This window comes from Contarinia nasturtii, unplaced genomic scaffold, assembly GCF_009176525.2.
Source record: "Contarinia nasturtii isolate CC-2019 unplaced genomic scaffold, AAFC_CNas_1.1 Cnas_scaffold_4311, whole genome shotgun sequence".
In the NCBI taxonomy this organism is placed as follows: Eukaryota; Metazoa; Arthropoda; class Insecta; order Diptera; family Cecidomyiidae; genus Contarinia; species Contarinia nasturtii.
In genome coordinates this window covers 3,522,550-3,546,944 of record NW_022201606.1, presented here as the reverse complement: position 1 = coordinate 3,546,944, position 24,395 = coordinate 3,522,550, and the positions used below count along the sequence as shown (strand labels likewise).

The 24,395-nt window shown below is 33.3% G+C and overlaps 3 protein-coding genes across 5 annotated transcripts; 2 read left to right on the top strand and 1 right to left on the bottom strand.

Moving 5' to 3' along the window:
• Positions 1-10,494: 10,494 nt before the first annotated feature.
• On the bottom strand, positions 10,495-13,567 carry LOC116350691 (mitochondrial potassium channel ATP-binding subunit). Its single transcript, XM_031782589.1, has 11 exons — positions 13,412-13,567; positions 13,090-13,319; positions 12,921-13,024; positions 12,444-12,846; positions 12,062-12,380; positions 11,825-12,002; positions 11,595-11,768; positions 11,352-11,535; positions 11,069-11,288; positions 10,853-11,000; positions 10,495-10,769 (listed from the first exon to the last, which is right to left on the bottom strand). The coding sequence occupies exons 1-11, from the start codon at positions 13,459-13,461 to the stop codon at positions 10,656-10,658; spliced, it is 2,124 nt and encodes a 707-aa protein (XP_031638449.1). The 5' UTR covers positions 13,462-13,567; the 3' UTR covers positions 10,495-10,655.
• A 307-nt stretch (positions 13,568-13,874) lies between these two features.
• Positions 13,875-17,102, top strand: LOC116350881 (60 kDa SS-A/Ro ribonucleoprotein-like). Of its 2 annotated transcripts, XM_031782856.1 has the most exons (7): positions 13,912-13,965; positions 14,055-14,083; positions 14,159-14,430; positions 14,489-15,560; positions 15,631-15,812; positions 15,886-16,067; positions 16,143-17,102. In XM_031782856.1, the coding sequence occupies exons 3-7, from the start codon at positions 14,182-14,184 to the stop codon at positions 16,285-16,287; spliced, it is 1,830 nt and encodes a 609-aa protein (XP_031638716.1). In that variant the 5' UTR covers positions 13,912-13,965; positions 14,055-14,083; positions 14,159-14,181; the 3' UTR covers positions 16,288-17,102. The 2 variants fall into 2 exon arrangements, with proteins under 2 accessions (XP_031638717.1, XP_031638716.1); XM_031782857.1 differs by lacking the exon at positions 14,055-14,083 and having other exon boundaries at positions 13,875-13,965.
• A 1,044-nt stretch (positions 17,103-18,146) lies between these two features.
• Positions 18,147-24,211, top strand: LOC116350882 (ceramide kinase). 2 transcript variants are annotated; one of them, XM_031782859.1, is made up of 9 exons: positions 18,147-18,353; positions 19,351-19,959; positions 21,740-21,952; positions 22,019-22,078; positions 22,140-22,324; positions 22,562-22,688; positions 22,757-23,256; positions 23,343-23,533; positions 23,615-24,211. In XM_031782859.1, the coding sequence occupies exons 2-9, from the start codon at positions 19,515-19,517 to the stop codon at positions 23,715-23,717; spliced, it is 1,824 nt and encodes a 607-aa protein (XP_031638719.1). In that variant the 5' UTR covers positions 18,147-18,353; positions 19,351-19,514; the 3' UTR covers positions 23,718-24,211. The 2 variants fall into 2 exon arrangements, with proteins under 2 accessions (XP_031638719.1, XP_031638718.1); XM_031782858.1 differs by lacking the exon at positions 18,147-18,353 and having other exon boundaries at positions 18,457-19,959.
• The last annotated feature ends 184 nt before the right edge of the window (positions 24,212-24,395 follow it).

Sequence of the window (24,395 nt, the reverse complement as noted above, 5' to 3'; positions counted from 1 at the left end):
GTTGATTGTAGGTGAAGTAGATTATGAGAAAAAAATCCAAAATATCAAAAAATAATTTTGAAATTGATTTAATGTAACTTTTACGATTGAACACACTTTCTCTATGGAGTTCATTAACGAAATTCAAAAATGATTTTTTCTTCTTTAAATTAAATTAATTCATTCAATGAATTCATTATTCTATATATCAACCTGATTTTTGTATTTATAAAACGTAGCCGTTAAGATTTTACAACCAACCTTAGTACATTTAATTTAAACTATTTAAATTATTATTAATATCTATATCAGGATAAGTTAAGTGAAGAAAAGTCAGATGAACATAATCTATTTAATTAACAAGTAGAATTACATTTTTAAGTTTTAAATTTTTGATTTGAATTCAAACAAAGCATATGAAATAAAAAAGAACAAAAAATGAACATTATTTAAGCAAAACAAATTGCACTTTCAATTTATTATCGCCTGTTAGGCACTTCAAAAGGTTTATAATAAAAACATCACACAACAGGAGGCAACACCTATTTTCATTCAAAATAAGGAATGGCACGCGATCTCTTGCTTCACGCAATTCAGATTAAACCTCTCAATCAATATAAAGATGAATGCAAACCACCATTCAAAATCGAAAAAAAAGAAGAAAAAAACGCTAATTCACCTTTGAACCTTGCTTAAACACGCGTTCTTTATTATTATTTTTATATATACAGTGTCACCATTGATCGATATGAAAATAAGGATCAAGATAATGTCGATTGTCGTCAAAATTCATTTTAAAAGAAGGGACCAAAAAGAAAAACCCACTTTAATTATGGGTGTTTTCAAAAGACTTCCTATTTGCATTGTGGCAAAGCATCGACGTAGAATTAGGAAGGAAGAAAACGGAAAAGGAGATTCGTAGAATGAAATTTACGCAAATGTATCGAATTCCCGCAAGATGAAGAATTCAGCAGAGAACATTGGGCGAAGTAAATACGAAAGAAAACATACCCAAATGCGCGCAAACAAAATTCAAATGTCAAAGATCGATTTTTATGTAGTTTACGTCCTCGTATTTCCGTATACCGAAAATCAATCGGAAAGGAAAACACAGGGTATAAAAGGCACAAGATTTGAGCAATTTTATAAGATAAAATGATGCATTACAAGGTTCCGCACGTGCGTTCGATGTTGGAAAATTTGGTAGAAATGCATTGAAAAAAACGGTTACTCAATAGGTCGTGTGCTGTGAAAAAGTGCAGCTATTCGGTGGCAATATGTGGTGACTTTTTGGAATAAAAACCAATACACATTTCATTGCACGGATTCTGAAAATGCAAATGGACATGAACAACAGCAATGACAACTAATGTCGCCAGTATAAACTTCGATTTTAATATTTTTGCTTCTGGAAAAAGGGAGAATGAATAGAGAAAATAGAAAAAAAAAATTGTCTATTTATAAAAAGCATGGATGTTTTCCAGAAAACGCTAGTGGTGTGACAAGAACATGCGTTGATTTAAACGTTTGTTTGAATAATGTGTAAATTAGTATCGAGCGCGACTGATCTTGCTGATGTCAATGTCATCATGTACCCTGTGTTTTTTCTACTCGTTGTACGACCGCTTGCTCTCTTCCGATTCATCACTTTTTCAGTTTGTTTTTATAGGCGTCAGCATGTTTTTTGTCTCATTTAATTTCAGAAGGAATGCTGGAAATAGAAGCCACAACAGTTTTACAACTCATTATACCGTATTTTAAATATAATAAATACCCCATTTCATAGCCATGATGTTGACGACGGTGATAGTTGTGCGCACACACATCTTGTGTTCGGCGGTGTTTGGTAAAACTATTAAATTTTTTCGTCATCTCTTTTTTTCCCAAACGATTAACCTACATGGAGTAGTCAATAGTGCACTTTTGGTGCATGAAAATATGACTTCAATTCATTTTAAACAAATATAAATGGTTCAAACTTGACAGTAATGTTCAGTTATATTTATTTATTCTATAATATGCTCTTTAAATGCAACCATACAGCATCAGTATTTCAATTCCAGTTTGAAAATTTTGTTTTTTTCATGTAAGCACATTTTTGTTTTAATTAATTTGTTCGATCGATTTTTTTTTGTTCAGTATAAACATCTGGCTTGTGCCGACTATCGTATAATTTATATAATGTGTGTTTATGTGCGTAATGGTTTGTTTTGCTAGGGTTTCTTTGCGCCTTTGAGTGATTGTGCACCATTATTTTTTTCGATCATTTTTAGCACGCAAAGCGAAAATAAATGTATAGAAAAAAAAAACATGAAATTGGGTTTCGTATGTAATGTATGGCACATTGACTTGAAATTGGTACCGTTTGTTTTAAATTTCGAATATTGACCATGACTGGTTTGTTTCTTTTTTAAACCAAGCATTTCCAGATCCGTTCGGTGATATACGTATTTGAAAATTGATTAATGTTTAACAATACATTTAGCCTTATGATTCATACCTGTTTTTAATTCGTTGAACAGAAAAAGTAAAAAAAAAAAACGCCGTCGAATGTCTATTTTTATACATATTTTTGATGGACGGCAATGTGAAACGAATTCGTTATAATTTTTTTTCACCAATTTTCTTCACCGTTTTCATGTCTAATTGATAAAAATGTTATTTATCCAGCGCAGCCGTATGGTCCAGCACTTTTTGCAACCGGTATAAATGTGATAGAGAAATAGAACAAACCGAAAAAATGACCAAATTGATCGGATGTTTCGATAAAATCAACCAAATGCTTCATTCAATCGCGTTCACTTTCACGAACCACATGCAGAAAAATACGCCAAATAAAAGGACTGCATTCGGATCATAAGTCTTTCTTTTCAATGATCCATCACCTGTACAGGGCCAATGTGCGATATGTGGTAAAGGAATCAATTCAACATATAAAAAACAACAAAGAACATAAACGAAAAGCAAAACGAATTGATTTTTTACCTGTTTTTCATAGTCTCTTGGTTTTTTTTCTCTCTTCTGTCATATCGTTTTGTATTCATACGCTTCTAACAGGGTCAGATATTTTTTTTATTGCTCTTCATGAATGCAGTTGCAACATCCGAACATAGAAATATGATCTTTTATTATTGATTTTTTTTTTCTGGAGTGTAAGTATATACTGTGGATTTTTTTTTTGGTGCACTTCAATCAACATTTTTGTATGTGTGTTAAAATAATAAATAAATCGACTGTGTCCTGTGACTATCTTTCATAAATGGGTACAACACCATTTCTAGCAGATGATACTTCACTCGGCATTTGGTTTCTTTCTGCATTGTATGCCTTGCATTACTTTTTGCTTCGTAAAAGATGCAATGTGCACTTTTATGTTGAAAAAAAAGGAAGCAATGCAAACGACATCAACTCAAATCACAAAGCCGTAGCAAGGATCTTGAGGCATTTGAAAAAGGACGAAACGAAAGCAAACGAAGAAATTCTGACACGAATGAATAAAAAGCGATGTGTTCTTTTGAGGTACGCAGATTAGCCCATCTAATCGTTCAAAGAACTTGCACCACATTCAAGCAATCAAATCGCAATACATGGAAGAAAATCTCGGTGTGGTTTATATTATGTCGAAAAAGGAAATGGTTCATATTTAAAGTGTATTTCTTTTTTTTTATCCACACAAAAAGAGCAAATATCAATGGTTGATTGTAATTGAGCCAACAGGCAAAAAATTTCATTCACATTTTTTTTTCAGCGACAAACCTCAATCCGTGGCCGTAAATAATCCATATAACAAGTTGGGATCAAGTGAGGTTAATATTATTTAGAAAAAAAAACTGAAAAAAAAACATTGCCACACTTTTTTCATTGAATATTTTTTATACGCAGATTATTCCCCTGAATTGCGTAAGAAGTGCCGAAAGCACGGGATAGGTGCAAGAAATCAATAGGGACGCATTTGCTTTTTCCAACGATTCCATTTTTTAAATATAGGGGAAACATTGATTTCGATGGCGGTCGTTTTTTTTATATAAACACGAAAAAAAAACAACACTTGTAAAAGAGATCATTACAATATTATTACGAGAGTGATTTTTTTCATGGTGGAATTGGGCGTGAAATTTATATGATGTTTATTTCGGTTTTTTTTATTGGTTGACTTTTGACGGATATCGTAATTGAATAGGGAACAAAGTACCTATATACTCTGAAGAGAGAAAAAAACGCTCGAGGGGAACGCTTTTTTATGAATGAGTTTGTATAGAAAACTTGTTTGTTTTGATGACGAACGGGAACTATTTTTTTAGATTATTTATGTATTAGATTACCGTGCTTACCAGTGAACTTGTTGTTATGGGAAACATTTTTTTTCAGCAGTAAATCAGGTGTGTTTTATTAATGACGTGTTCAACCTGCAAGTGAAATTCAAAATAAAAAAACTAGTTTTTATACGTTAATAATTAATTGTTGTTTAACAATTATTAGTTAACAGTTAGACGTGAATGATATGAATTTTGTATAAGGTTTTTTTTTTGTCACGAAGAGACATTACTCAACCGTTGTAATATTCTATGGCTTGAATATGCTCTGGCGGATTAGCATTTATCCAATGCAAATAGCATGTATATGAAATAATACATTGCTTTGGTTGGAACACATCACTGAATTAATCGCTGCTAATTGAACGCATAATAAATAGGAATCACTCGAGAAGTGAATTGGAAATGCGATAATAGATTGGCTGATACTTTGATTTCACATTCAAATCCACTCGAATATTCGTTGAAATCGTTCACGTTGATGAAAAATCCCCGGTTGTGCAACCATAAGAGACATTCATATAATGTGATTAGTATTCCAATTCATTGAACTCAGTCTTTTATACAAGATTTCGTCCCAATTTTTCATTCCAATGTGACGGAAGCACTAATTAACATTCCAAACTTCAGATAAAGGAATTCATGAGTTTTTTCTCGATTTTTTTTTCTCGTTAATTCAGACAAGCAGCAGGTTTTTTGTGGAAAGTTTGAAATATGAAAATAAATTCATGTCATTTTTTTATGTGGCAAAGGAAATTCGTTGAAATTCTGTTTTTTCCAATGTAGGCAGACAGGATGAGCAGTTGCAGTTCGGACAGCATTACACTGTGGAAATTTCAATGCTCACGCATTTATTCTACATAAACAGAAAATCCAATAAAATTAAACGCGTATGTATACGATGTAGCACATTTCCACATTGAATATTGAACGGCAGTCCGACAATAGTGGCAATAAATAGAAAATCGCCCTCCTAGTCAACGTTGTTTTCGTCGTCGCTTTTTTTTATTTCATATAATAATTTTTGTGTGTGCGAGAACAGATGTTTTATGCAAGAAGAGAAGTCCCTTTTTTCTCGATTACGAGATATGTGTGTGTGACACACACGGTGCTATTGGATGCTAACCACCCTAGCTTGAATGAATTGTGCACACAAGGCAATAGAGAAAAAAACGGTCCAAATTCACCAACTACTTTTTTTCTATCGATGGATATTGGTTGGCTATGCGGTGTACACGGAGAATCGGAAAAGAGAGGAAAAAAAAGACGTTACAGAGATCACCACATTAAAATGCTTATGCGCATGCCAACTAAATTCTATGCGTACATACATTTTATGTTGAATATATTTTTGTCTCTTTCTGAATGTGACGAGTGCTCGTCGGCGATGTATCGCATAAATAATATATAAAATGACTGCTGTTCGAAGAAAACTAAAGCGACAAAAAAAACATTCAATCTGGTAATGAGTTTGTGAATGTTAGGACAAAATATGAATAGAGAAATTATCGAGTGACGGCCTGAAGCGAAGAAATCAGCACACGTCATTTTACAAAGAACGAACGTATATTGATGACCAACAAGATGATTTTTTCTGCAGATTTTTGGAATAAACACTTTTTTGAGCTGTGTGCGATTAAATAAAATGCACCAGTACAACTAGAGCGTTCTACTCCATTTATCATGATTTCAAAGCCGAAAACCATTGTCTTTTGAATATTGCAGTGAATGTTGAACAATATGTGAATATGAGCCATATCGAAAGCATGCGAATAATACGATTATGAATCGACTTGATTGGCGTAAAAAATTTCAATGAAATCGAAACAAAAAACAAAATTCTGCTGGATAAAATTGTCGTTCTATGTACAAAAAAATGGAGGTTTCGGACAAAATGTTGTAATTTTCTACTGACAATCCACTTAAAAAGTAGCATTTTTAAAGGCATCCCAATGGCAACTGTTGTGATTGATTCCTGCATATGTTTTCTATTCAATTGAATTGAAATGCATTGTCATCGAAACGACAACCAAATTGAGGGAATGAAAGAAGAACATCGAAGCTAATTGAAGAGAGAGAGAGAGATAGAGATAGATAGACTAAACGTATTCTGTTAGTCACAATCATTTGTCGAGTACTACGTAGATACATTGTTTCAATAGCAAAAAGGAGATGTAAACAAATTTCACTATACGGTGATTGAGCAGAAGTCTGTCTGTGTTTGATTTGGTGGCCAGATGCTCGAAAACTAAACCAAATAATAGTAATTCATAACGCCAACGCAATGCAAAAAATAACAACTGAAAGGGTGAAATCGAACAAAACCATTGTTATTGAGTCGTTAGAGAGAGGTTGTTCAGCTAGATGATGGTTAAAATGGTTACAAAACAATTCATGCGACATTTATCGTCGGAAAAATGAATTTCAGGTCTTCGATACACATTTTGAATACATTCTCCAGCTAAAAAAATCTAAATCTTTTGCTAGTTGCCGATCCGTATTATTCTTTGAACTTTTTTTTCAGATAAAAATTCTTTTTTAGTTGAAAATCTCTTCAATTACATTTTTGTCACAAAAAAATGGACCTGGCCCGAACTTGAAAGATATTTAATTGAGCGCTGTTGCGAAAAATTCCATCCTGTTTCCAAAAAATGTCTATTATTTGTATTGTGAGGAATTTCAAATAAAGTGACATGTGAATAGAATATCTTGCAACAATGAAAAGAAAGGAACTGGAAAGGAAGTGTCGCCAATGTGACTGTATCTATAACTATTCAAAATCATTTTTCGCATTCAATATTTTTTTACACCTACCATTGAATTTGTGTCAAAATATTTGTACTATCTATTCGTTGGATGGAAAAAAATCCGAATATAAAATCGAAATCAGTTTCAAAAAATGGTCAATGTTCAAAATACAATGTTGCTAAAAAAAATTACGAGAATGCTGATAACGTAGGACAACTGTCTTTTCTCTACTATACCCAACTGAGTTGATAACATGCAAAATGGAAAGAAAGTTTTTTTTGTTTAGTGTTGGATCGTCAAGCTATGAAATTGGCCTAAAGCGATTTGGAAAAATAGTGCAAAGGCCACGACGAAAACAGAAGAAAAAAAACAGAATTGATTTCAATCTTAATCTCTTTACGTTTCGGCCATTGTGTTTGACATCGCATTATACGGTTTTCTATGCATTTTGAAGTGGGAATATGTGTTAATTTTCCAAGCGATCTCAAATACGTGACCAATGAAAGACAGTGTCGACTTTTTTAAGCAATCAAATATTTGATGATTTGACAAAGAGCGAATTGGTAACGCTATTCAAAAAACAATGAACGAAGCAAAGCAAATATTCTCTTATTTGCACACACAATCAATAGAAATGGAATAAATATGTTTTGCCACATTTTTGACTACTATAAAAAATCAATAGTTTGTACTTATAAGTCTTTCAGCTCTTATCATACGATGCACTAATATATTGTTGTCTATCGGATGATTATCGAAATTGTTTTTCACTTTGTTTGAACATTACCGAAAAAATCTTGTTCAAACATGAAAATCTATTAAAAAAATGTCATCGGCTTACGATATGAATTATTTACTGTGCTCCTTTTTCGATGTTGACTAATCTGGTTGTGATGCATACTAAAATAACAAACATATGACACATTGTTAAACTGTACGTGGTCAGACAAAACAATGGTTGGGATTTAGATGGGCCATCACTTGATAACAAAGCGATTAATGCATCAAATGTGATCAATTTTCAAGACGACTTACTTTTACAGCCAAGTTGGGCTGATGCAAAATGATATTCTACGTATTTTAGTCAATTTGATTTGTGTTTGATTTCTTTTTTCGTTACTGAATAATCACGTCATTCAAATGAGGAAAGATAATAATCAGAATAGTTGGGCACGTGCTGTATATATTGAAAGTAAAATTTCATACTTAAAGCAATGACATGAGCAATTATTCCCGCATTAAATTGCGTAAACTTGAACGATTTGTCAATATAGATTTTCTAAAAAAAAACGTACCCATGCATATTCAAAGTCAGCCAAGAAAAAGGTCTCCCCTCCAATTTCTTTTGCTTGATGTCATTTTCAACAGTTTTTTTTTGTTGAAGACTGACCCTACTTATGCGTTTATTTTTCTTTCGCTTTTGCTCAGTTTTGATGCAGCTTTTCGGTAGTCTTTTTTATTCTTGAAATTTAAAGACATTCAGCTATACACCTTTGACCTATGACACATCAGTGATTCTTAACGATCTTCTGTGAGAGTCTGCTTGTTCATAAACATTTTTATTGAAATTGAAAATTTATTGACAATGATTTGGCAAAATTTGAATACAACCATAGTCAACCTTTTGACATAAAGGCACACGACTCAAAATTTGGAGTCACCACCACAACATAATCATCATAGTTTGGCAAAGATACAAATCGTTGAATGGTCTCTAGAGCATTCAAAAGAATTTATCGGCCTCATCTTAAGAGAGTAATTGAATGAGAGTTGAATGTTGTCTTCTCTCATAAAAAGAAATGAAAAAAGTGAATTGATCGTTATGAAATGTGAATCAAATATACAACGAACCATGATACAACAGTTTTTTTTTCGCTTCGTGCTAATTTGTGGGTGTTCGTGCACATTTTCAGCATATTTGGATTTTTAAATGAATTGATTACAATACGTTCGAAAATTATTTGAAAAATGAATATTTTTCAAAAAATCAACCAAAAAAAAATATTTCGAAGCATTTGGCAGTAGGTGCAACTGAATCGTCGATGTGTACAAGCTACGAAAGAGTACCACATGTATTAGAAAATTTTAAATGATGACCCGTGCCATCAATTGATTTTCAACAAAAGAACTGAAAAGCAAAAAAGAAATCAAAAAATGTCCCCGTAGTCAGAACACGCACAAAAACTATGCTTACAATCGCTAAATCGTTGATTATAAGCCACAAATACAGTCACGTAAAGCGTTAGATATGAAAAAAAAAGAAGAATTGAAAATAAACATCTGGTCCGAGATTGAATGAATCTTGTTTGCGCCCAACACGGTATTTATGGTTTTGAAACTGCAGCCCATGTATAGAATTGACAGCGCTAAGTCCAACGGTCAATGCCACACATCCAAAAACCTACTAACTGGGTAATTTGTAACACTTTATTAAGCGCTGAACGAAGAAAATCGGAACGTAGCACGATCAATGAAATATCAAATAATAATAGTACCGAAAAAAATATTGATCAAACGAACGAATGTGAAGAAAGAGAGCGAAGAGAGGATGTAAGTTTTTTTTTCGAAAAAAATTGTGATAAATAGACAGTCAAAAGAAGAAAAAAACAACAATAAATGCGAATCAAAAGGAAGAAAATCACTAATAAGGTATATAAAAAGCGATACAGCATGTCCAGTTTGAACAACAATACGGCATATGCAAGCAAAAAACGGTACGTATTGAAATAAAAAAATGTCTCAAAAGAAAATAATAGAATCTCCCGTCGACTTGTGATCAAAAGGACTTTAGGTCAGCTTACCTAACCGATCTGCAATGAAATGATATTTTGTGTGCCATTTTTAGACCCATTCACTTACTGTATTCTCGAGGACTTCTTAAAAATCCATCGATTGCATTGCAGAAATAAAAGTGCGAATGATTATCTGGGCCAATTTTATTTCAATAAAAAATTGGCAATACGAATTTTAGATCTACGATACTTTATTGGCGTGTATCAGATGATTTTTTGCAATTCTTCAGTAATTTGATCCACACAATAAACGTTGACGTTCGATCGAGATTGAAAAGCAATCGTAACGGTTGTGTGCAAGACGATTTAAACGTTGTTGTACGTTTTTTTTCTCCATAGACAATAAAGACTTCGTTTAAAGAGACAAACGCCAGCATTGAATGCACGAATCAAAAAGAATATTCGGTGTCCTGCTTCGATATGTTTACTTTAGAATGTCTTGCATGATGTAAAAATGCAATTTATCTTTCTGTTTCTTTATTGTCGTTTCTTTTGTGTAAAGTTCGGTGAGTTGACCTGTGATCAGTAACGCAAATACAATCGCACGCGTCACAAATGATTTCAATTGTCCTTTGCTCTGTTCTTTTCAATTGAGCGCCAAATATGTTCATCTTTACGAACACGCACAATATTTATATTTCTCTTTTGTAATAAACACAAAATTCTATAACGGTTTTTATTTGGTTCATTTTCAACCCATAAAACATACACTTTTTTGGTTTCCAAATTATCGATTCACAGATAAAATCATCATTTTAATATACAAAAATAGAGTTAATTTGTAATTTAGAATAATGGCTACTCGATAGCAATGTGTCGAATTTTATCCTTGAGCTCTTGAGTTGTTTAATATTTCTTCTTTGGACATTTTCTCCTGTTTTCGTACCAAATCATAATAGTATCCCTTTTGATTCATTAGACTATCATGTGTTCCTTGCTGAAAATAAAATTAAGTCATATTCATCGTTATATATCCGTCTATTCAGATTCGAATGGAGAATATTAGGAAGCGAAGAGTACCTCTACAATTCTTCCTTGATCCATCACAACAATTAAATCAGCATTTCTTATGGTAGATAAACGATGTGCGATCACTAAAGTCGTTCGACCTTCCATGGCATTGTCGAGCGCCTTTTGAACTATTGCCTCACTCGATGCATCCAGGGCACTGAAATTACAAGTCGCATTATTTTAAAGTACAATAACTGTGCATCGAAGTTAAATATCTATAATTACCTGGTGGCTTCATCTAAAATCAAAATAGTTGGCTGTTTCAGTAATGCTCTGGCAATGGCTATTCGTTGTCGTTGTCCGCCACTCAGTTGAGCGCCTCTTTCACCAACATTTGTATTATAGTTTTCATTCAATTTAGTAATAAAATCGTGTGATTGTGCTAATTTTGAAGCGGCATGAACCTCGTTGATTGTCGCCAATGGTCGTCCATAACGAATATTTTCTTTTAAAAAAAACAGTTTTTTAATGAATTTTCCCCTCAAAGTCGATCCATTTATTTTCTTACCTAAAATTGTTGTTCCAAAAAGGAGCGGTTGTTGCTCAATAAAGCCAATTACCTCAGCCCGTAACCAGTAAGGGCTAAGAGTTGACAGTGGTTGACTGTCCAAAGTAATTTTTCCTTCATTTGGTTCGTAAAATCGCTCCAAAAGCGATGCAACTGTGGATTTGCCAGATCCACTGGCACCGACCTAACGTAAACATATTTAAATGAATGTCATTTCAGTTAAAATGAAAAAGCAATTTATACCAGCGCAACTGTTTGTCCTGGCTTCAATACCAAATTGAAATCACGTAAAATTATTTGATCAGGACGGCTTGGATATGAAAATGTTACATTTTCAAAGCGAATTTCTCCATTCAATTTGTCAAATGGAATTGTTGATCCACTAATGAGATCGATTTTTGGTTCGATTGCCATATACTGCAAAGAGGAAAAAATTAAAATTAACAAGAAATATAACGAAAATCTATCAATACCTCAAATACGCGAGAACCGGCTGTCATGCCTCTAATCATGGTCCCTAATAAAATTGATCCTTGTGAAAGCGATCGTTGCACTCCTTGGGAAGCAACTAAAAATGCCATTAATTGTCCAGCGGTTATGTCATTGCTTGCCATTAAATTACCGCCTAAGAAAAGTGTTGCCAAAACCATCCTGAAAAACACTTGCACGTCAAAACAAATTCACTTCAAAAGTGAACTAGCTTAAATTACCCGTTTAAAAATAAGTTGGTGAGTGCTTGGAAGACAGCAATACCAACACCTAATTTTTCCGATAATATTGCAGCTTCATTTGTTTCCTTTCGGAATAATTCAATCTCGGAAAATTCACATGCACTCGAACGGACAGTGCGGATGTTTGACAATGCCTCTTCACACACGGCGGTTGCCTTTTCAGATTGGGCTTGTGATTTTTTGCTAAGCGCACGTAACATACTGCCCAAAAACGACATGAAAGCCACCGCAAATGGAACAGACACCAAAGCGACCGTGGCCAATTTTGGTGAAATTAAAAATAATGATATGCCACCACCTTTGAAAGAAAATAAAGTTCAAATTCATCCATCCATATTTTTAAATTGGTTAAATTGTTTACCTATAAGTTGAGCGATACTACGAAGCCCTTGCGACACGCATTGTTTGAAACATGATTTAAAATCTTGAACGTCAGCTGTCAATCGATTGACTAATTCACCGGTTCGATTTGCGTCAAAAAATGACAAGTCTTGTATGATAATCTTCTTGAAAAGATCTTGTTTGATTTTGGCTGCCATCGATTCGCCGATTTGACTCAACAATAAAATGTATAAGAAAGTGAATCCCGACTGAAGCATGTACATCCCAAACAAATTCAATGCCGGCGTTTTCATATCCATCAGAAATTGTTTAGCATCAAAGTCTTGCAGATCTCCAACTCTGGCATACCGGCTCAGCGCATTCACAAACACACCCAATAGTTCGGGAATTTTTATATTGAAATAAGCCACAGCAAGCGCCGCCTATAAATTAAATGAAAAAAACGAAATGGATTTAAAAACAATGAATCACATCAAAGTACGTTTAATTTACTAACAGCAATAGCACCGAGAAATTTTAGCAAATATGGTTTTAGATATTGCCAGAACTGGTGCCAGTCAAACGCCACCGAATCTTTTTTAATGGCATTCGTCTGATAACCTAACATAAATGTATTTTAATGAATGTTTTATTCAGAGAAAGGCATAAACACGTGCAATTCATACCTGCCAATCTATTTGCGCTACATGATACAGTAAAGCGATTGCATCGAAACACCAATGCTAAAGCACCCGTACCGCCGACCACAACTTTACCAAATGTTGACAATTTGGATGATACGTTTGGTTTTTTCGGTACACAGTCGGTGAAAAATCGCCTCGTTGAACATTTTCCGAAGGGATTATTTAAATGTAATGACGAATGGAGCTTTGTTGGTACGGTTGTGTGCAACGAGCTAATAAAATGTAAACACAGATTATTTTCAATTACTTGTTAGCCTTGATACGTAATCTTATTAGAACAATATTCACTGCTGACGACAATTACCTGCCCAATGTTGGTACTTTGAAACTATTTCCTATTAAAATTCGCAGCATGGTTGATTCACCACATGCATAAATGATTAAAATTAAAAAAATAAATTAAATAATCCAACACTTGTATTTACAATTGGAAAAAACCGACTTGTCAATAATGTCAATACTCTCCTTATGTTTTCATAATGTTTCGACAAATGTCGAAGAATGTTAAAAAGAGAAAGTATTTTGATTAGAATGAGACCACTGTATGTGGCCACATGTTGATTTGTTTATTATTATTTCTTGTCTTATATCTCAATTTAAAAAGAAGTAAATCTAAAAAAATCATCAAAATATGAGTAGAAAACAAACAATTTGCTGTAAAAAATATTTCAAAAAATTAAACTATCGTAGCAAAAGGCTTTACCGTATGTTTTACTTAATCGCTTAAGTACGATTGACATATTCGGTTCTTAAAATACCAGTGTGTACGAGTAAGCCATATAGTGGAATGCAAGCAACACATATAAAGTCGTTGTTTTGTTTGTGTTATTAAACAATTTCATCATCGCACGACAAAAGGTACGTACAAAAAAAAATCTTTTCTCGGAATTTTTTTTTCGTAACGCATCAAATTCCAGTTTTGTAATTTTATTTCCATTTGAAAGTAGGAATTGTTCCAGGAAAAAAGTATTTTCTGGTAAATTTTGGGTTATTAATTAAATAAATCGAACATTTTGTTCATAAATTGGTGTGTTCTATTTCTAAATAACAGGACTTTGAAAACACGTTGTCAAAATGGAGCCAATAGCAGCACCAGATCAAGAGCCAATGGATCCCAATCCACCTCCAAATCTACCTCCAAATCCACCTATTCCACCTCTCTCTCCCGAAACAAAATTACTTCGTTTTTTGCATACAGGCACAACTTCCAGTTCAATACCAGTCAAAATTGATCTAGAATTGGAACACATCAACACCACATTGGCTTTTGTGATCCTAATGGCACGACAAAATCTACTAAGTCCAATTGAATGCATTAAAACGGTAATAGAAAAATGTTAGTCAATAAATATGAAATATTAAATTGTTATTTTTTTATTAGGTGTATCAAAATAAATCGTATATTCGTATCAACGAGGTTCTCGTTGCATTGGCCTATTGTGCAAAACAAGTGGAAATTGAAAATCTACGAACGGCTGCAAACACCGCCGCTATAGACCTCGATATGGGTCAAAACGACTTTTTGTATTTTAACAAATATTGCGCAGAGATATCAGTCGTTTTACGCGGTCAAAACCAGTTAAACTATGGTCACGGCATGTGCCGAGTAGTTGAAAAATGGTATGCCAAATTCACTGCGGAGCAATTGGCAAATATGTTTGGTGAACATCGAAGTTTGCACGGTTTTACACATCGTTCAGTTATAAAACTAAGTCACTTCCGTACAAAAAAACCGGACACAACAAATCCAGCAACAGAAGATGATGCTATACCATCAACGTCAACACAAACGACACAAACACGTGCTTCACCGCCCGAACCAGCAGATGAAGAATTGCTTGATCGAGAACAAGTGTTCAAGTTCATTCATGTTCGAGGCACACAAGAATACTTTAAATACTTGGATACACAACCCCATATCGGTCCCGCTGCAAAACGTTTGAAAACAATTGAAGAACTCAAAGTAAACGAAAATGTCGATACTGCGATTCAATCCATTCGTGACAACCAATTCACTATCGAACAATTACCAGCGCATTTGTTAGAAACGGATAGAGTTTGGAGAGAGATTCTAGAATATGAAAAAAGTACGCGCACTCTCTTGAAACACTTCAATACATTAAAAGATTTTAGATTCTTGAATGCTAGCTACACGCCTGACTTCGCGACTGACTTTTTAAAGGTTTTTGGTTCAAATAAAACTGCGTTCATTGAGGAAAACATCTGTCCCGTTTTTTTGTACATTTTTAAGCAATTGTACTCAAAAAATATACGGCATCTTGGTACAGAAAAGGCCAGGTACTACAAGCAAAAGGTCGAAAAACGTAACATTTCCACCAATAAAGCGATTGAAAAACGCTTGGATAGTATGTTTGAATTAGCTTTGTACAATGCCAAACCAATAAATGCAACGTTTATGATCGTTATGGATCCACGCAAAGGCAATCAAAAAAGTAAGCTAATATTATTGCTTGTAAAATGATTTGTACATTGATTAATTGTTTGCATTTTCTTCTTAATCAGGGACAGTTGTACGTAACAAGCACATCACCTGCTTCGAAGCATCACTCGTATTGGCATATTCCATCTTTCAAAGAGAAAACGATGCTCTTGTGTACACGTACACCGATAAGAAAGACAAACTCAACGCCATCGAGTGGCCCAAATTGAAATTTGCAGAGGCCAGAAGATTATTCGAAGATATAGTATGAACAAAAATAGACCATCTTTTAGTGCTTTTTTCACACACACACACAATTTATTTTTTCATCTATATAGGTAGAATCCACACAACGTACAGAACAAAGTTTGGCACAACCCATTTTGGAGGCAATAAAATTGAAGAAAAAGGTTGACATGTTTTTGGTTATTGTTGATTCGGTTGCTCGTTTCTGTCGACAGGGACAGGTTCCCGTTGAAGAATTCCAAAAATATCGATCAGAATTCAACAAACATGTAAAGTAAGTAGCGCATCCAATTATGAATTGATTTGTTCTAGAAATATCATTTGTAAAATGTTATTCATATTTAAATAGGTATGTTGTTTTAAATTTATCACGTCCGACGCCCGATCTAATAATACCCCAAGGCGATGATATGAAAGGGTTCTTCGAGATTTGTGGCTTCAACGAGAATACACCGAAAATTCTCAATGCATTGGCAAGTGATAGATTCACATAGAGAATAGAAATCACCTAGAGGACACAATTTTTCCGTTACATGCCTTAAAATTCATAGAAAAATATAAACTTTTTATTTAAGTTATTCGAGAAACACCTATAAATAACTGTTATCACCAAGAAACTTCGGTATTCTTATTACAACCGAGGCGGTTGAAATAATTTTCAGTTCAATGAAAATAATTTGTTAACGAAAAACAAAACACACACCGAAAATGCATTAATAACAGTAGAAAGAGATAGTTAAAATTCATTTACAACAAAAATAACATATTTATCAAAAACAAGGAATCATTTAAGAAGAAAAATTAACGAACACAGTCGTTAAAATAGAAAAATAGGTCTTTTAAAAACCATCAACAATTCGTAGGGGTTTTTGTTAAGTTTATGTTCTTGGTTTGATATTATTTCTTTTAAATTTCATTCACATCGTTGAGAATCTACCAGCTCTTAAAGCAACATAGAGATATTGAAACAGTATTGTGATAAAACGATCAAATGGAGACAAACGTGAATATTTAAAAAACAAATATGTTAAACATAAAAAAATTCAAAGCGGAAAACCATATTATTGTGCAAAAAAAAAGAAATGAAATATTTTTTTCATTTGAATTTCCTTAAATTGTACTCATTCTCCGGAATGAATGAAATTATTTTTAAGCATTAAAACAAAAAAAAAATCAAAATAGCATAAAAATTCAAAGCACATATTCAAAAGTCAATCAAAATGAAATGACACAGTGTTCAAACAAATTTTTGTAACATTAATTGAATAAATACTGCCACAAGCTGACGGTCTAAAATGTTCTAAATCAATTCTGGTGTTTGAATGTTGCGAATGTGATCTTAAGTTGTCGAAGGTTTGAAGGCTCCATGCCATGAATATCATTGAAAAAATGAATACGCTGATACGCACTAAGCGAATATGACACAGATGTTAAGTCATTATTTACAAAGCAAATATTACATTGAATGACCAAAAATCGTGTGTAATGTCAACCTCAAGGCCACCTTGGTTTATGGTCATTTATCTAGCTTCAACGCAATATATAAATGTTACTGCTATAAATAAAATGGAATGGATACATCTTGGATTTGATGCAATGAAAGCATGAGAAACCAATAACCTTGAACTCAAAAATCAAAATAACACTAACACGTACACGTATGCGTCAATAATCGTACAGTGCACAGTCACCGGTGCATTTACCATCATTGAAGGAAATAAGAAAATAAAAATGGTACACTTATTCTATTTTAATGAGAGAGAGAAAAGCGGTACATTGGCGTCGGTGAATGCTTTTGAACACGAATAAAGAGCAGACAATGCGTCATTTGGAATATAAAGTGAACGATTCTCGTATAACCGATAAAGTGCTTTATAGAGACGAATAACGATTTGTGAGATTGTGTGAACTTGAAACCACAAATATTGTCGTAGAAGCTACAAAATAGAAACCGATACATTGAAACATGGAACACTGTGACTATAATGAGTAAATATTTTCCACATCCCACATACAACGGCACTTGCTCGCGTTATTCATGTGTTATATTCGTGCTATAAAGTGGCTGAGCCGCTAATATGTGTATGCTTTATGTATTCCCTCCCAATGAGTAAACAACATTTATGCACATGGTCAACAATGCGTTCACGTGTACCAAGACCGATGGAATACACAGTTTTGAGATATAGTCAGATATATCACTATTTTTTTTTATTCTTCATTTACATAAATCACAAGCACAAGCACATACACGCGCAACTGGAACCATACACTGAAAACGCATACGTTCGGTACGTTTTTAAGAAATATTTCAGATCCATTTGGTAAACACGTTCCAGTATCGTTGAAACGCTTAATCGTTTAACATGTAGCACACTTGTTTGCTCAACGATATAGCAGCTGACTCGAGAATTATATTTGATGCTGCTCAATCAGTTCGCGACAAGAGCAGCACATAACACTTACCTTTTCTACATTTTTTTTATATTCAATTTGCATTTTTTTCTCGTTAATCTCGCGTTGGTTTACTTTTTACAATATGAATAATACACGAATCAAGGTGTGTGTGTCTCTCTGTGTGTGAATATATTCTTAAAAGATTTGTGTTGAGCATTGATAAATCTGTTTTATTCAAAGTGTAATCATAGCTGTTACGTGAGCAAATTTTCTTTTTAAAAGAATATTTTTTTATGAGGAAAATATATAAGAAAGAATCAGTGAGTTGAATGGAAGATTTTTAACAACGTATCATTGCATTCCAAAGCGTGAATAAGTAATGTTAAAAAGTAGAATTAGCGATTGTGAGAAGAAGCAAAAAACGACGCAATGCCGAAATCGTTTCATTCCATTTACGCTCATTGGCGAATAAAATGATTCTATCTCTTGTAGCCTTGCATAAAATACGTCAAAATATTCTGGTTTTACCACTTTGAGTGAAAAAAAAATAACCGAAGACAAAGAGTTGTTGTGGTTTCTTCGGTTCAATGCTTTCGCATATATATTCGTGCTTATATCTTACTTGAAATTTTGTTCGCGAGTGCATTTTTGTTATTGCTAGCAAACCTTGTGTCCATAAAGAGCCAGCCATTCATATTTTTCAATCGCCTTTTTTTCAACGCTATAGATTTTAAACAATATATCGAGACACAGTTGGCCATTCACTATGTGCGATTAGTTATGAGAAAGACTTCATTCGCGTATGTGTCAACTAACGATAATGACTGTGTACTTTGCCTGTGATTTTCGTTTGTTGATTTATCTTTATTAGAAATGATTAAAAATAATCAACACATATAAACCACAATTTACAAGCATTTTAAGTCGCTTGAACAATCTACACGCAGTCAATTAAATCTAAATCAATAAACTGAAAAATAGACGAGAAAATTGTTGCCTATTTCTTGAATAGCAAATGAAAATCAACGACAACAATGTGATCGAGTCGTGAAACAGCAATTTTGAGAAAAAATAAAATTACAACGCACATTTTTTTATAATGGAAGTGTGTCTCATCAAGAAATATATGTGTATATTTGTGTTTAATGTGATTTTTACAGATCTTTGTTATATTATTTACCGGCCAGTGCTTTGTTGTTGAAATTGCTTGTTTCTCAAAGATAAAGTTGTGAATGCCTAAAAATATGGATCAAGGGAAGTGTAACCTTCAATTAAACGCGTAATGACCATGAACACTTGAGATCTTGTATGAAATTCAAAGAGAATGGCTGCAGCCATAATTCCAGTAACGCCGGCGATGAATGCTAGCTCACTTTCGGTGTCAGAGTGTGAAACCATTGAACCGTCTGTGTTGTCAGCGACCTTTTTCATTCGACGAAAAGAGTATAGTGTGTATTTAGATGCTGAAAAACTAGTCTGGGAACGTACGAAATCGAAAAATGATCGAAATAGTGTATTGATTGAAAACATATTAGCCATTAAATCGCAAGTCAGAAAATCGTCGTCAGTGTCTGAAACACAACAAAATTCTCACTCAAGTGTGGAAACCGATACACCGTCTAACATAAAACAATTTACGATTTTTTATGCAAAACGCGTCGAAAACTCATCAAACCCTAATAAATGGCGGAATTTATCTCAAACATTCCAAAATAATGATATTCAAGTTTGCCAATTATGGATACAAACGCTACAGCGTCAAATCAGCGGTAAGATATTGATACACCTCAATTCTTATTCATCTCTATTTTTAAGAACTAAATTAAGTTTTTTTTCGCCAAACAAGAAAAACTGGTTAAAATTGATAAAAATATGCATGAAAAATAGAATCGACTTTCACTTGAAAATATTTTCAATATGTATTGCGGTTAAGTAATGACGTTGAATAATTCTCAGTTTAATCTCAACCGCGTAATAAATACTCAGCTATTGAGATTGACCGGTTTTTTCTCTTTTTTTGCATGTAAAACGATCGTGCGTCATTGCAAGTTGAGTAAAATTGTGCTTTTCATATGAAAAAACACAGAAAAATATTATTTTAGTATCGGTCATGAATCGTGATTTCCAAATGTATACGGTCATTAAATATTATTATTGTTTTTGTTGTAAGAGTCTTAAATTTTTATTATTCATATGGAAAATGTACGGAATTGAGCTTCGAAATTAATAAAAAACAATTTGAATAATAGTCGTCCAAAGGACCATAGACTACTATAATTTTCTGACTTAGGAACTAAATTATTACCAAATGATTATAATAACCTTTCAGATATTGAAGTGTCATCGAATTTCAATCAAATTATATGTTCGTTTTGTTTGAAAAGCCAATATAGCACAATAAATATGTATAAACATCATCGGACAGGAAATGTTGAAACTGTTTAGCGGATGTAGAATGTACATCAATTTAGCATTTAATGCATTGCATTTGAAGTATATTCTTGCTGTATGTGGAACATCCCAAATTGTGTGTAGAGGTGAATTATATTTTTTCCGAGGTCATATTCGTAGAATACTTTCAACATTCACACTTGCAAATATTGGCGTTGGCTACAAAGTATCGAGACTTCATGCATGAAATGCAACTAGTTATAGCTAATAATAACACCAAACTACACAATTGACTGACCCCAAAAACGTGTGATTTACGGCACGATTTTTGTGATTCTTATTTATTCATTTTCATTTTGATAAGAGTTGTTTATCAAATATTAAATGTCTCATTACTTATGAAAAACCTGTAATTTTGAAAAGGAGATTTTGACAACAAACTATATGTATATAGTTTGATCCAATTACAAAAATAGAATATATATATTCATAACTTTGATGTATGTAGAACGATGATTACAGTAAATTAAACTGTCTGAATAACGATAATACGATCAAGTTACTTGTTTCATATCAATATACGTTTGTTTATATCATTGCAAACTAAAAATACGAATAAATGTTGACATTGCAGGTGTTTAGCATATAAGTCATAATCGCCTGTTCATACACTGAGTAATTTTGGTCGATATAGTGACCAGTTTCAGAGCAAATGTAAGTTTGTTTATAGAATTTGCACACATAAGAGAAACACATAACACTGAAATGCAATGCCATTGTCCAGAACACTAGAAATTTTATCGAAAAATATAAATAAATTTCAGACAAAATAAATATTATTAAAAAAATATTGATTGTTTGTAGACACAAGTTATTGCATGACTTAAGTTTATCAACAATAACAAGCGTTGTGCACACCGTGACAGTGCTATTTAATCGATTTTTCATGTAATTTTTATTAAATTGGAATAAGTCAATATTCTGTCGTTTGTACGTACCGAGAAGCTTATGTGACAGGATGAAATAAATCAATAGATTCTATATGACATTTGAAGTCTTTGTTTTGTCAAGCAGGACATAAAAAGACATGTCCACGGATATCATGTTTAGAGTGTATTTTGTACACATATATAATAATTATGTATCTATCTGTTACAGAGCAAGTTGCGCGACCAAGGCGGCTATTGCTGTTTGTGAATCCATATGGTGGAAAGAAGCGAGCGTTACAAATCTACGATGGAATAGTCAAACCAATATTCCAATTGGCCGGCATTGATGCGACAACCATCATATCACAACGTTCAAATCAAATACGTGACTTCATTATGACACAATCACTAGAGCATTTTGATGGAATCGTTTGCATTGGGGGTAAATGGACGGCGATGAACTTTTTTCATTGTACTGGTTCCTAAAACGAAAATTTACTTTCTATAGGTGATGGCACATTTTCTGAACTCTTCAATGGATTTATATTTCGAACGCTCAAGGATTTAGGTATGTAAAAACAAATAACACCAACAACTTTGATGCTCAAATATCGTATAATGTACGACAGGTTATGATGATATAACCAATGTAGACGAAATGCCGAAGATAAATGACAAACAACTCATTCCACTTGGATGCATTCCGGCAGGCAGTACAGACACAGTTGCATATTGTTTGAATGGAACATGTGATGTACGAACGATTGCATTGAATATTGCACTTGGTCAAGTGAACGGGTTAGATTTATCCAGTGTAAGCATTCTTACTTGAAAAGTTACTATTCCATTACTGAAATCCATTCATAATGAATGATTCATTCGATTATTTTACCATTCTGATCCATTACCATAATTCACATTACCTATTCATACATTAATTGTACTATGTTCCATGATGATAATGGAAATAGAGTGTATGTTTCCAATATTTCCATTATTCGTTTATTAATTTCCATTGCTTTCATTCTTTTCTATGTTATTCATCTCCCAGGTAAGCAATCAAAACGGACGATTGTTGAAATTTTACGCAAGCGTTATGTCGTATGGATTTTTAGGTGATGTCGCCATCGAATCAGAGAAATTTCGATGGATGGGCCCATCACGTTATGATTATAGCGGTAATGAATGAAATGAATAGAAAAGCATGTGAACTCGAACTTAACAAATTATCTTCGTCATAAAATAGGTTTTAAAAAACTGCTACTGAATCGTGGGTATGATGGTGAGGTCTCGTTGCTGGTAGATTCATTTGCAAATGATCCGTTGAAAGGTCCGGAGTGCCTTGAAAATTGTCCAGTTTGTGAAACTACAGACGAACCAAATCAAATGACTGTGATAAAGAATACAACGGAAATTATTGATGATAAATGCAACAATCACGAACGAGTCAATGCAATAGATGACGAAAATCAGCCAGCCATTCACATCGATATTCATGTAATGAATGCAAAGAACAACACAAAAGAGAATACGGATCAATGTCAATATGTAAAAACCATTAATGGCAAATTTTTTATGGTGAATGGTGCAAACATCTCCTGTGCATGTCCCCGATCGCCAAATGGATTTTCGAAATTTTGTCACTTGTGCGATGGCTACATCGATTTAATCCTAGTACGACACACATCATTTTTGAATAATTTACGATTTTTATTGGCTATGTCGTCAGGTCGAAATTGTAAAATTGTAAGTTTTTTTCGTTTATTTTTCATCTCCTTAAACTCAATTTTTATTTAATGTGTTGAATCTAAAATGAAATGATATCCCCTCAGACGGATTTGAATCATGTGGAAATTTATCGAACAAAAAAGTTTTCATTCAAACCAACTGGAATACAAACCGGTGCCTCTACATTTAATTTACATAGTTCTCGCGTTCCGATAAGTAATTCGAATGATACAAAGCATTCTAGTGTATGGAACTGTGACGGAGAAGTGGTTCTTGATTCTGATATTTCAATTAGGTAAGAAATCATTTGAATTATGTAAACAAGTTATCGAAAATTTGCATCAAATACTATGACACACTTTTTTTTCTCTTGCAGATCACATCGTCGCCTTATAAACGTTTATCGAAGGGGAATGTTTAATGCTCAAAAAGATGCAGTTGTTAATAAGAGCGAAGCCAACATTCCATGTTGTTGCTAATATTATAAGTCCCTATTTTGGCAAAATGCTCAATTTTTTATGCTCGATATATAATATTGTGTTCTTTTCAATTGGGATATAGGAAGCAACACTTTAATAATATTAATTTAGGTGTTTTGTCGCAAAGACCTTGTGTAAAAATTGGATTGTGGATTTGATCAGATATTTAAAATGTGATGGTTTTATCGTGGTTAATATAAGAGACTTTTGAAGTAGTATTTTCTTAGCAGTTGGCCTATAAGCAATTTATCTCTATATTTCTCTTCCATTTTATGACTTTAATTTCGGATTGTTCGATTACACAAGTTAATAGTTAGTTTTAGGTTGGCTCTTGATGCCGTTATTATCGTAATAAAGTGGTATTTTGCTAAATACCTGTTTTAGGGTGCTATTCAACAAGTGAGCTTAATGTTAGCCGATGTCCAAGTGCCAAGTGAAAGATTACTTTTTTTTTACGGAATCAATAAAAATGACGAATATCATTTGAAAGAATCGCTGAATTAGTCTTTACTTCATTCTGAAACTTTATAGATAAAAAAGCTTATTTAGATGACGGCGCCCATAGTTTTTTGTGGCATGTGGAGAAATGAGTAGCACTGGAACTGGATTGGTATTGATACGTTGTGGTTCAATACATACAAACAGAAGGAAAATTCTGTTCCCTTTCTGCCCAGGCAA

Excerpts from the sequence above, each read along its gene's own strand:
- LOC116350691 (XM_031782589.1), bottom strand. The coding sequence starts at position 13,461 with ATGCTGCGAATTTTAATAGGAAATAGTTTCAAAGTACCAACATTGGGC. Across the intron at positions 13,320-13,411 it reads AAAGTACCAACATTGGGCAG|CTCGTTGCACACAACCGTAC; the intron begins GTAATTGTCGTC and ends ACATTTTATTAG. Across the intron at positions 12,847-12,920 it reads AATTTCTCGGTGCTATTGCT|GCGGCGCTTGCTGTGGCTTA; the intron begins GTTAGTAAATTA and ends TTTAATTTATAG.
- LOC116350882 (XM_031782859.1), top strand. The coding sequence starts at position 19,515 with ATGGCTGCAGCCATAATTCCAGTAACGCCGGCGATGAATGCTAGCTCA. Across the intron at positions 21,953-22,018 it reads TGGAATCGTTTGCATTGGGG|GTGATGGCACATTTTCTGAA; the intron begins GTAAATGGACGG and ends TACTTTCTATAG. Across the intron at positions 22,325-22,561 it reads ACGGGTTAGATTTATCCAGT|GTAAGCAATCAAAACGGACG; the intron begins GTAAGCATTCTT and ends TTCATCTCCCAG.
- LOC116350881 (XM_031782857.1), top strand. The coding sequence starts at position 14,182 with ATGGAGCCAATAGCAGCACCAGATCAAGAGCCAATGGATCCCAATCCA. Across the intron at positions 15,561-15,630 it reads ACGCAAAGGCAATCAAAAAA|GGACAGTTGTACGTAACAAG; the intron begins GTAAGCTAATAT and ends CTTCTTAATCAG. Across the intron at positions 16,068-16,142 it reads GAATTCAACAAACATGTAAA|GTATGTTGTTTTAAATTTAT; the intron begins GTAAGTAGCGCA and ends ATATTTAAATAG.